We start from the raw sequence: 12,469 nt of genomic DNA on the forward strand, positions 1-12,469 counted from the left end.
TGAAGATTATACACAGTTCTGACATGTGACGCCTTAAACCAGTCTATTATGGCAATATCTGACTGCAGGGGTATAGGCGCCTCAATGCTGTCAGACCCTCTACCTCCAAAAAACAATCAGATTGTTACCACCAAATTCAAGGCTGCATGAGGAGCTTATCAACAGGCGAGTGCACACCACCCTAAGATAAAAAAAATGGAGCGGGCCAGGTACATTTCACCAATTCTTCACTACATCGAAAGTATCCGTTTGATCAGGGGCCATAGGAACATACAGTAACAGTCTGCATAGAACACAAAGGTCAATAGTGCCTTGACGATTACAAAATAAAAAATATAACCCAGCTGTCAGTGTAATGCACCTGCCCAGTCCAAGTGGGCCACAGTGAGCAAGGAAAACAAGCCCCCCCCCTCAAATAACAACAAAACTACAAGTTCCATCAGTGACAATAGAATATTGTTAACAATGCCAACGGTTTTCAGAGGGAGGAAGCAAGAAAACAAACCGATCATCCTTTCACACTTCAAACAGATAAAACTACTATTTCTGAAGGGGCTGTTTTGAATGAATGAGTGTGCAAGGTTCCTTCACCCTATGAAAGCCACACACCAACACTAATCAGAAACTGCCGTTGACCTACTCAGCCTTGGAAGATCGCTTTCTTGCAAATCCATGTGAAAATTGTATTTGCTGTAAGAAAGGTTATACACATCTTTGTGCATCAACGTTTCACAAAAGTTTAAAATACCCATTTAAAATGGTTTTTAGACTAGCAATAAAGTACTTGGAATATGCAGGTCTTTGACTACTGCTTCCGGTCCACTGTGAATTACTTTTCATAATGATGTGAAGTAACAGGTTCAATACGCAAACTCTGGAACAATCATGGAGTACAATGGAAGAACGTGGACAGGTGATCTGTATTTAGGAGTTTTACCCTTTCTTCCTCTATTTAGTGGACCTCAAGTCCCATCTAAGGTATATCCACTTACAACAATATTTGTCTTAAACTCCCAGAGCATACCAGCCACCCCCCCCCCCCCATGCCCCCCAGACACCCTTCCCCTGCAGGCGGGTGCAGTCATTCACTGCACCCAGCTGCAAAGGGATCTCTGATGGCTCCTCAAAGTGCAGGCGGGTTGACTGTGCTGTGAAACAGAGGAGCTTGAATGAGCTGCCCTCATGCCAGCACAAGTTTGCGCTGCCCTAGGGGTAGCACATTCTTTTTAATAGGGCGCACTTTCCCTGTTTGTACACTTATTTAAAGGTTCGCCATGGCACAAACCGGAAAAGTTTGCCTTACGTGTCCCAGGTAGACAAGCGTTTATATAATTTGGTGATGTACAGCAACCAGTCAGCTCTGTTCTCCAAACATTTTACATGACAAAGCCCATTCCACAGGTTAGTTGTGCTAAATAAAGCTTTCAAAAAGACCGGCACAAATTGGGCCGGCAGCCTAAATAGTTTTAAAAAATTCACCTGCTGCAGTCAATTTGCTCTGGCTGTTATACTATTGTCCAGTCGAACGCCCCCCTCCCCCATAACATCATGAGAATAGACCTTTCCTAAAACGTGGGAAGTAGGACCGACAGACATCAAGAAAAATTAAGTTCAGAGTTTCGACGGTCATGTGAGAAAAATCAGACACTGGAACAGTCATTGGTATCCTCATCCGGTCCCACACGTCCTTATTGGATTGTTAATTTACACCTGATAATACTCTTCACATCAAGTAAGTAGTTACCAAAAACGAAAAAATTAAACTACTAAATGCTGGAATGCAAACATTTGAAAACATACGAAACTTCAGAAATAGACTGACAGGCATTTTTTTGCTTCAGTGCAACACAGGATTTCCTTTACAGACGCAAAGATGCATTTCCATTTTGCTTACTGTACGAGAGATATTGGGCTTGATCTGCGGGCTTATCACAGAGCTCAAAAGCAGACAATGGAATGTCTGCTACAAATTAATATGACAAGTGCAGCAAGCATTTATACGTACATATTTTCTTGACTATTCATAGGTGGTTGAAAGCGCAATTTGTGATTTCTCTTGGTATGGCAATAGGGGCAATGGTTGAAATGGCTAATACAGGCCTGTTGTACAGTGTGCACTTAGACGAATGCAGGTCAAAATCTGAGCCACTGTTTGTCCCATAGGTTACTAATCAACAACTAAATACACTAGTTACCCTCCCAGTATTTCAAAAATAGAATTCTTTGGTTTCATTGCAATGAATCCGCATCTCCACTCCTTCCTGGTAGCACCCATATTGCTGCAGGTTCAATTGTCGCCCTTTGCAAGGTAACTAACTGAAAAGTAAGAGCTCTTTGGCAGCCTTCGAGGCACCAGAGAAATCTGAGGGACTACTAACTCTGCAGAATTATTAGTGTTCAACTGGTCAAGCCATTGAGGCAAGCCTCAAACAAATTCAAGGGGATACCATTTGCTTCTGCCCAACAGCTGGCATTAACACTCTCTTCCTTGTGTACCCAGTCCAGTTCAGACTTTGGCTTTAAGATGGAGCAGAGATGAGATTCGTAGCCAGTGTCTTGCATGCTGACAGAAGTCCGCCGCAGATCCTCCACATCCAGTGTGTGCTCTTTCATGGCATGAAGACTGCCCAATCGAGAAATCAGCTGAACATCCCAGTCTGATAAAGAGGAAACACTCTCTACTGAGGTCACACCCGCTCCATTCTTAACACCAGATGCTACAACATGCTCGGGGGCGATGCACAATGCATCAGCTGCACCTACAGTACAAACGAGCTTGGGTGAGGCCTGCAGACTGACACCGCAACCACTAGGAAAGGAATGCAAAGGGCTTGCAGGCGATGCACACTGCACTCGTTCCATTTGCTGCACTTCTTGAAGCACAGATCGTCCTTTATCGTAATTTTTGCAGCACAAGGACAGTTCATTCAAGGCTGGGCTGTCCATACCACCTGAACATCCCTGCTCCTTCACCAGTGCTGTGGGACCCTGGGGAGAAGCAGTGTTCAGGTCCCACTCATCTCTACCACCAGTAAATCCGGAGGGCATTGTCTGATCAAGATCCGTTCTGGGGGAAAAACACTCCCATAGACCTAAAAGTTGCTCATAGTGTTGAAGGTCCTTTGGCAGCGTGGGATGCGTCAATGCTGAAAGAGGTTGCACAAGGTTGCAGGGCATTCTAGGAAATACCTCCAACTGCCCCACAACTGAAGCCAGCATGCTGCCTGCCACATTTCCTTTAGAGCAGCTTAGGGTATGTACAGGTTTCTGCTCATCACGTTGGTAAGGAGCACTAAGCGGGCCAGACAAACAACCACCACGCTCGATTTGCCGCCGTTTTAGTGCTTTGGGACTCGAATGGCCAGTTCGCTTACGTTTCTTGACTGAGGAGGTAGTTTCATTCAATTCAGAGTCAGATCCCATAAGGCCTTTACTCTCAAGATGCAGCTTAGCAACATTTATTTCCAGTACAGCAGAGGGTGTGTCATGGCAAAATTCTATCTGTTCACCAACTGAACCAGGCAGTCTGCTGACTGCAGCAGACTCCCTATCAACGCATCCTCCAAAATGATGATTTAGTGAGGATAATGTATTATTTGTCTGTTTGCAGCAAATAGTTTCTTCCTGAATGCCTCCGGTTTGATCAGTCACAGTTTGCTGTACGCCAACTTCTAACAGGGCCCGGAATGACAATTCATTTCTCCTCCATGACGTCTCCACCGGACAGTTCACCTTATGCAGATGAAGACTAGATGGGTCGACTCTGTGGCAGTTCTCCTTTCCAGCACCTGGGGCAGACCTATCTGCCAACTCATCTGGCCTTTCCACACCAGTCATATTCAATTTTAAGCAGTCACTAAGAAACTCCAGGCATCCATTGATTGTAGGAGAGTCTTTTATGATGCCGAGGCCAGTCGAAGATAGCTTCACCTCTTCTGAAAGAGAGACCATGTTCTCAGGGAATCCAGCACCCACGTCATCTGCAGTCAACATTCTAAACAATAAGAAAAAAAGTTATCAGATGGTGCTGGTCAAAGGGTACATGCGGTCAAAATTCAATTCAAGAAAAATCAGGAACTCGGCAACAGTTTTTTAAAACTTCGTCCACAGTAAAATAGAAACGATCTACTGCAACTTCGAACAACAATCAGAGCCCAAAGATCTCATCACTAACTTGACCACCACCAACCGAGACAATAGCCTGATTAATGAAAGCACTCACTGAAGACGACACCACAGCGATCCTGAGAACAGTACTCTAAGGGGCCCACCACATTTGCAACATAGAAGACCACTAGGACAACCAATCAGCAAAACGCTCACCCTTATAAACACCTCCATCAATTCCGCCACCTTCCCAAAAGAGTGGAGAGATGCAGCAGTTAAGGCCCTCCTCAAAAAAACGATTGAAGTTGCTTAACTCGCTCGGGGTCAGCCAGGCGCCTCTGTACTCCCATACCCAGCCAAAGTTATGAAGACCATCAACAAACAACTCGCCAACCACCTTGATCTGCATGACTATTGAACCACACCCAATCGGGATTCTGAAGCAACCACAGCACAGAAACTGCTCTCATCGTCGCCACAGAGTACATCCACACCCACAGAAACCGTAGCCCCCTCATCCTACTCTATCTCTGCCTTCAAAAGAGTCCTCACCACACCCTTCTCAGACGGCTGCACGACAAAGGCAGCCAGCAACCGACCCTCAAATGGATAAGCTCCCTCACAGGAAGGACACTGTGAATCAAACTACCACCCTACACATCTGAATTCAAGAATCTGATCTGTGGAGTCCCCAAGGGCTCATCGCCCAACCCTGTTCAACATCTACATGGTACCGTCCACCAATATCATCAGATTACAAGGCATCTCCATCATATCCTAAACCAATGACAGCCAACTCATCCTTTCTCTGACTGATAAGTCCACCATCACCAGAACTAACTTCTCCAACCGCATGATCAGTGTAGCAGACTGGATGAGTTCTAACTGCCTGAAACTCCACTCCGACCAGACGGAAAAGCTGATCTTCGGGAACAAGAACTCTCATTGGGACCTGGTGGCCATATGAGCTCGAGCCCATACCAACTGACCATGTCAGAAACTTGGGAATCATTCTGGATGACAAGAAGACATGGGAGCACAAGTAAACACAGTTCGCTCCTCCTGCTTCCATTTGCTCTACAAGATTTTCAAATAGCTGACCCTGAACACCAGATGCACTATCACGCAATACCCCATCACACAACACACTACGCCAGGATGTCCAAACATCTCCTCCATGACTCTAGACCATCTAGAACGTAGCAGCAAGACTTATTCTTAATCTCCCATGACCCACCCACACCTCAGAACTCCACTGCTCCCCATCCACAAATGCACTCAATTCAAAAGCCTCACACATGCATACAAGGCACTGCACAACATCAGACCAACATACCTGAACAAAAACCATTACTTTCACCAACCCACCGGACACCTAAACTTAGCGCCCCTCCCCCCCCCCCATCCACAAAGAGAGAACAGGAGGTCAAGCTCTCCTACATCACATCCAAGGACCGGGACAACCTCTCTCCACATACCAGGGCATTTTGAGTGGAAAGTAAGTGTGTGTAATCTATATATACACATACACACACACACATCATACATACACACACACACACTTACACATACACTAATGAACAACATGCGCTGCAGAAGGAATGGCTTCCTCAAAAGGAAAGGGTGCGCAGTAAGTATAGTCTAATGAGAAGTTACGATTGCTTAAGAAGGATTTCACATTGGCAGTGCTTTCTGAGGAATCATTTCTTCCCAATCAGGCAAAGGCTACTGCACTAGGACAGCTGCCACAAAGCAAGAATGTTCTTCACACAAAATCACCCATTAATAAGGAAAAATGTCCTTACGAAAGAATGCCCAAAAAAGACTGCTCTGGGCAAAAGCCGATTAGGAAGTAGTCACCAAAAAGATAAATTCATAGGTTAGGGTACCCAGGAAAAAATGTTTTTGGAAAACGTGGAACACTTTAAATTGAACGGTTTTAAAATACATAGTCTATAAAAAAAATATGGCAGGAGGCATCTTTTTGCTGGTCACCAAAACACAATCTCCAGCCTCAATCACCCACACCAATGATCAAAAAGTAATCTCAAAATCTACTGGTTAACAAGGAACACCTAAGGGCAGGCCCCCTTCCCATTCAGCTGTCACTCTTCCTCTCTTTCTCATCCATCTTTTCAATAATTGGAGATGGTCACCCAATCAAATTATTTGAAACTTAACCAGTAGTGCAGGAACGAAATAATTTTTTTATCATCTTAGACCCAAAAGGAAAAAAAAACGCTATAGTGCAGAAAGGAGAGGAGACTTCCAACTAAACTGGTTACCTTAAATACATTTTGCTTCACACAAATCAGTTAATGTTTCCTTTATAAACAGGAATGTATATATTTTTTTTAAACCACACATTGGCAAAAACGTTGCATGCAAATGAAGATCTTGTGATGGAAAAGCACTCCTAATGCATGCAACGTATAAGATTGCCTGCCCACAGCAATTTCATTTCTATTCACATGCAAAGTAGTAAAGACTGCTATTAAAGTACAGCTTCGCAAAAACTGCAGTCAGACAAGATAGGTGCACACAGAAAGGCGAGGTCAGGATGTTTGCTAAGAGGGAGGAGTGGACTTACCTAGAATCTGGACAGGCTGGTGGACGTTCTATGAAGTCGTTGGGGAACTGAGAGATGACATGATCAACAAGAGCATAATGTGATGCATCCAATGCAAAGCGATTGTGCTTCTCACTGTAGAGATGCTGAAAATGAAAAGAAGAGTTCAGCAAGGTAACACAAGGAGGCAGCAATGACTAAAATATTACCCCCAGCTCTTTGAGGGTGGAAAATTATTTGAATGTCTCACCGAAAAAGAGCTAGAAGAATGCAGGGCATGTCGGTTGGGTATAGAGTAGATAAAGAAATGTGACTATAAGGGAAGAAAGATGTACTCCTACAATAGATCTGCTACACTTAGCCTAGCCAATTACACATTCCCACTGATACCACTCTAAACCATTGGCAAATCCAAAAGGTTTAGACTATGGGAGAGCTATTGTCCTTGCCAAGGTTTTTAGACATGTTCAACATGGCTAAAAGTTAGTGGAGTGGTGTAACGTTATGCGGAGTGTTGTAAAGTGGCGTTGAGTGGTGTAAAGAGGATTGGCGTGGAGTGGATGGGCGTAGGGTGCGAAGAGTAACGTGGCCTAGAATGAAGTGGAAGAGTGGAGTGGCTTAAAGTAGGACAGTTGTGGGTGCAAGTTGGAAATAAATTCAACAACAAGGCAAAGATAAGAGGAATAAAGATAAATGGCAACAAAAATAGGTGAGCAGCGACAGCATCACAAAAGGTATAAATGTGTTGCCATTGCAGCATTTGTACATAACCAATTAATTCATGCCACATAACATGTAATTCTATTTTAGTTGTACGAGTAAGCCACAAGATGTAGGCATGGATGAAGAATGTTCAACAATGTGTTTGAAAACAGAACGAATGGAGAAAGCAATACAAGTGGAGACAGAGGAAGTGCTTGAAACAGCCCAGGCGTGTGGTGATAAGCAATGACACGGTGGATAGTTCTGGTAAGTCAAAGTTGTGCAGTGGTGAATAAGATATTGCATTAAAACATTAGTCTTATAACGTTTAGGGTCCTCCATTTAAAGAGCTGCCAAGGTCCTAAAGCAAGTACAGACATTAAGAAAGCAGCACTGCTGAACAAGTAATCCAAGCATATTGAATGGGAGTTCAGGTTAAACTGAGCATACATTTTACATCAACAAAGGCTAATAAGAAAGGATCTGTTACTTTCTTGTACCCTTCACTTGCTTTCCAAGTAATCTGCATTGAAAGCATTGAAATCATAAGCACAAAGTTGTTCCACCCAAGAGCAGGAACAAATACCACTATACATAATATAAATATATACGTTTCTGAGTAAAAACAATTAAAAACTGACAAAAAATCATTTGACAGGCTATTGAAGGCTCTATTGATCACTCATTTATTTTTATTATTAAAAACAGCCAAATTATTTTTTATGTTAAAGTGACTAAATAAAGAATGGCAAAAAACATTTGTATAAAAAAATTTGTAAGGAAAGTGAAAGGACAAGAGTCATGCATGCTCTGTGACAGGCGCTGTGATGTCAGAACTCAACAGTAATAAGTTATTATTACAGTTTTAGCAGCTAAGTTATTTCTTTATCAGGGCAACTAGGGACATCAGAAGTTGCTTGTAATAAGGATATTTTGACACGGTCTCACACAAGGTGTTGCTGTACCCTCTGGAGACTGCGGGAATCTGTGGGCAAGCACGTGCCTGGTTTAAGGCGTTCTTGACCGGAAGGTCATTCCGGGTTTCCACCCCCCCCGTTTCTTTCTGAAGAACGCCCAATCGAGCAGGGAGTACCCCAGGGATCTGCCCTCAGCCCGACGCTTTTTAATCTATACGTCCAGCCACTAGCTGAGGTCGCTAAACGGTGGGAGCTTTCTATAGTCTCATACGCAGAAAACACTCAGCTAGTGGTATTGCTGAGTGATGACACAGGGCTGAGGGCGTCCAATTTTAAATTGGGCCCAACAGCAGTCACCAACTGGATGACATCCAATTACCTACAGCTTAACGCCAATAAGACCGAGGTCTTACTGTTAGGTAAGGATGTCTCCGCCTGGGGTGACAAATGGTGGCCGGAAAGTCTCGGGAATCCTCCTGAGCCAAAAAATGAGGTAAAAAACCTTGGAGTCTGGCTAGACTCATCGCTTAATTTTGTACACCATACAAAAAAGGTTGCCGCCACATGCTTTGGGATTCTTCGGAACCTCAAGCCAATTTTAAAATTCTTTGACTCTCCCACCCGCCAAACCATAGTGCAGTCTTCTATTCTATCTCGACTGGACTATACAAGCTCTCTGCTTCTAGGGGCCAACCAGGCGGAGGTGGGAAGACTGCAACGAGTGCAGAACGCGGCAGCGAGAGCCATGATAGGACTCCCCCGCTTCCTTTCAGTTTCCAGTACCCTGACCAAACTTCATTGGTTGCCCGTGGACAAGAGGATCAAATTCAAAACCTTATGTCTGACTTTTAAAATTTTGAAACTTGCCTCCCCTCCTATGTTATGCTCCCTTTTGACCCGTTACATTCCCCGGCGTACTCTACACTCAGAGGGCCAGCACCTGGTAGTGGTCCCTCGAATAAAGCTTGCACGGATGGGAGGACGCTCATTCCGCTATTTAGCAGCGAAAATATGGAACGCTTTGCCACCCCAGGTCCGTGGTCTAAAAGACCTTCTGAGGTTTAGAAAGGCCATCAAAACCTACCTTTTTTGTTAACGGCAGTGTCATGTTATAGCCGTAAGTTCCATTCTCTACGGCGGCCAACTTTTTCCTGTCTACCAAAGCGCCGGGACGCCCCTTAGCTGGGGCAGCTGCGTGCTATACAAGACTTTATAACATAACATATTAAGGACTGCCTTTACGTTGCAGGCTCCCATGTATATATAACAGATAACTGAGGAATATGATCCAACATTGCCATAAGGTGGTCTGGTGATATGAAAGCACAAGTCCAAAGGCTGGGTGGTTTGTAAACGTCAGCAGAATCCTGGGATGGCAACATAGGACCAAATTACACTTTACCAGTTACATATTTTCAATAATGCATGTTTGTTTTCGGGTGGTTAGCTTGAAAAAAAAGCTGTGTTCTTCAAATTGCAGAGGAACAGTAATTTTAACTGGAGCATTTAGGTTTAATGTTCAATAACCAATTTTTTATAACTCCATGGACTCTGGTGAGAAGAGCAAATGTATGCAATTTCGACGGTGCAGGATCAACCACATAATTATGGATTCACTGCATTTGCCACATTTTAAAAAATGTGTAGATTTCACCCAAAAATATGTTTATACCTAAAATTGATGCAAATGCAGTCAAAAAATATGCAGCATAACTAAAACTCTCTCCTGCCTTGCAACTCATGCCTCTTTCGCCCAGAGTTCTAAAAAACTGATAGACTGGGCCCAAGTTAACCTAGTGCCTCCAAATAAACTCTATACATAGGTGTACGTTTTGGTGCTATTATTGCAGAAATGCAATAGTATAAAAACCCAAATTTCAGTGAACCGTGAAATATCGGAATGGTTTCATTGTTCCTTGTATAATATGGATTTCATGACAGCACTCAAACAGCTCTGTAGAGGTTTAATTCGGTCTGGGCTATTTGAAGAATGTGGCATAGAAGACTAAATTATGCCGCAAGGTTCTCTTAGTAATGTATCAAAAATCCGAATTTTCCATTCCAACCGAAAGGCCTCTCATGAGTGTTTGTCAACACTCCAACATACAAAACTATCCACACTGCACGCTCTACAGTGGCAAACGGTGCACATGGTTGTCCCCACTGCCACGCCACACAAACGTAGGATGTGGGCTCCACTCGTGATCTACCAGATGCCACCTGGTCAGTTCGTCCACTCTGGCACTTAGGGACACTGCCAGTTGGTTTGTTCTCAGGAAAATGCAATAGGGCTCCAACCACCCACAGAGGCGAAGACTTTCCTAACACAGAACCCAGTACTCACTCCACCCTTCTTGTTGCAGTACCACTTGGCGGTATTGCTGTTCCTGAGAATTTGTGCCAGCCTCTCCTTGATATATGTCAGGAAGGCCTTTAGAGCCAGATGAATGGCCTACATCTCCAAGAGATTGATGCAGAGCCAGCCCTCCAGAGGAGAAAAGTTACCTCCTCCCCATCCCAGCCCAGCCGAGCCATCATTCACGCCATCACCATTAGCTCAGGGTGAGGAAGGTAAAGGATCCTGCTACTGAACCAAATACATTTGAGCAGACGCTACTGCGTTTCACGAGGCGTATCCCCAGAGACCTGGTCAGAACGCCTAGATGCTGGGCCAACTGGAACTTAATTCCATTACAGAGCCTGCATGCGTCGACTGGCAGAGCAGACAGGGAGGATGCTTGAGGTAGAGCGGTCCTCATTGTGATCTAGAATCAAGAATGAAACATCAGAGCCACAGTCTGAAAGCAATGGACTCGTTGTGGCAGAGTGAAAAGACCCAAGCTTCACCATGTTCAGGATTGCTCCTAGAAGGCTCCAACAAAGGAGTCAAGTGGAAGTTTGGCTCATTGAAAGTGAACTGCAAACAAAACAAGAGGAAAGCCATTGCCCAAAAGTGGTCCACAAATGACTGGTAAGCTTGCTTTCAACAGCAAGTTGTTAAGGTACAAGAACGCTGGTATCCCAAACATCCGGAGATGGACAGCAACCACCTTTATCACTTTTGTTAATAGCTCTGCAGTACTGGTGAGGCCAAAAAGGAGTACAGCATACCAAAACGGTTCCCGGCCCTTCCCTGAACCACAGGGAACGTTTGTGGGACTGCAGGACATGTATATGAAAACGTATGTCCTGCAGGTTCAAAGATACCTTTCAGTCAACCGAATCAAGCACAGCCACAAGCATAAGCATTTCGAATTTGTCTTTCCACAGGAAGGCATTCAGAGACTTCCTTTGGAACCAGGAAATAGCAAATGCAACAACCCCGTCCTTTTTCTGAGTCTGGAACCCTCTTGATAACACCCTTCGAGGGCAACAGCACACCTCCTGTAAGAGAGTTGGCAGATATATATATATATATATATTTATATATATTTTGTTGGTGTTCAAACTGCTTTATTGAATGTTACAAATATTACACTGCTTCGTATGCCTACAACCCGGAGGCCGGCAGCACCATGTGGATAGCCATGAGGAAGTTGCACTGGGTATAACAGCATTAGAACCGACATCCCGGAGGCTCGGCAGCATTAAATAGAAGCATGTAATGCGAGTCCGGTAGCAAGTGCAAAAAGTAATATAAATCAGAATGCAATGCAGTAGAACAAGGTTTTTTCTGTTTTTTTTGTTTAGTTTCCAACAGTTAACAAAACTGTGATATCTCACAAACACACTGGGGAACGGGGTTTAGGGACACCAGGATAGCATTATGTGTCCATAGTCTTTAATTGTATGCCTCGATATATCAACAATCTCGATTGTACATAGTAACCTGCAGGGTGCGGGTTCCGTGCAGTACTATAGGGTAGTGCCGAGTCCAATGATGTGGGTGTATGGAAGCAGCAGGGCAGCAGGAATTGCAGGACGGGCTAGAGTCTACCGGCAGCGTCTGCGTGTGTAGTGTTCGTGAATAATATACAGGAGAGTACTGTGCAGGTTTGTGATCAATAGGGCAGTATGTCAGAATGATAAGTAGTGAGTGGTGTGGGCGGCGACAGGTATCCGTCTGCAGAGCCAAGTGTACTAACTCAATTAGCCGCTAGCAGGACCTCTCTCCGGAACGTCATCGTCGTCTACTCGAGCAAGTAAATAGTCAACCAGCGGACCCCAGATGTCA

At 44.3% G+C, this 12,469-nt stretch overlaps 1 protein-coding gene across 2 annotated transcripts in view; it reads right to left on the reverse strand.

Moving 5' to 3' along the window:
- Positions 1 to 1,670: 1,670 nt before the first annotated feature.
- DBF4B (DBF4B-CDC7 kinase regulatory subunit) overlaps positions 1,671 to 12,469 on the reverse strand; it is a 308,603-nt gene continuing 297,804 nt past the window's right edge. For both annotated transcript variants that reach the window (XM_086923888.1, XM_086923889.1), the window contains 2 exons: positions 6,698 to 6,822; positions 1,671 to 3,994 (listed from right to left, as the gene is read on the reverse strand). In XM_086923888.1, coding sequence (XP_086780014.1) covers positions 2,398 to 3,994; positions 6,698 to 6,822 — 1,722 coding nt within the window. In that variant the 3' untranslated portion in view covers positions 1,671 to 2,397. The remainder of the gene's footprint in view (positions 3,995 to 6,697; positions 6,823 to 12,469) is intronic.

Source organism: Lissotriton vulgaris, chromosome 5 (assembly GCF_964263255.1).
Source record: "Lissotriton vulgaris chromosome 5, aLisVul1.2, whole genome shotgun sequence".
In the NCBI taxonomy this organism is placed as follows: Eukaryota; Metazoa; Chordata; class Amphibia; order Caudata; family Salamandridae; genus Lissotriton; species Lissotriton vulgaris.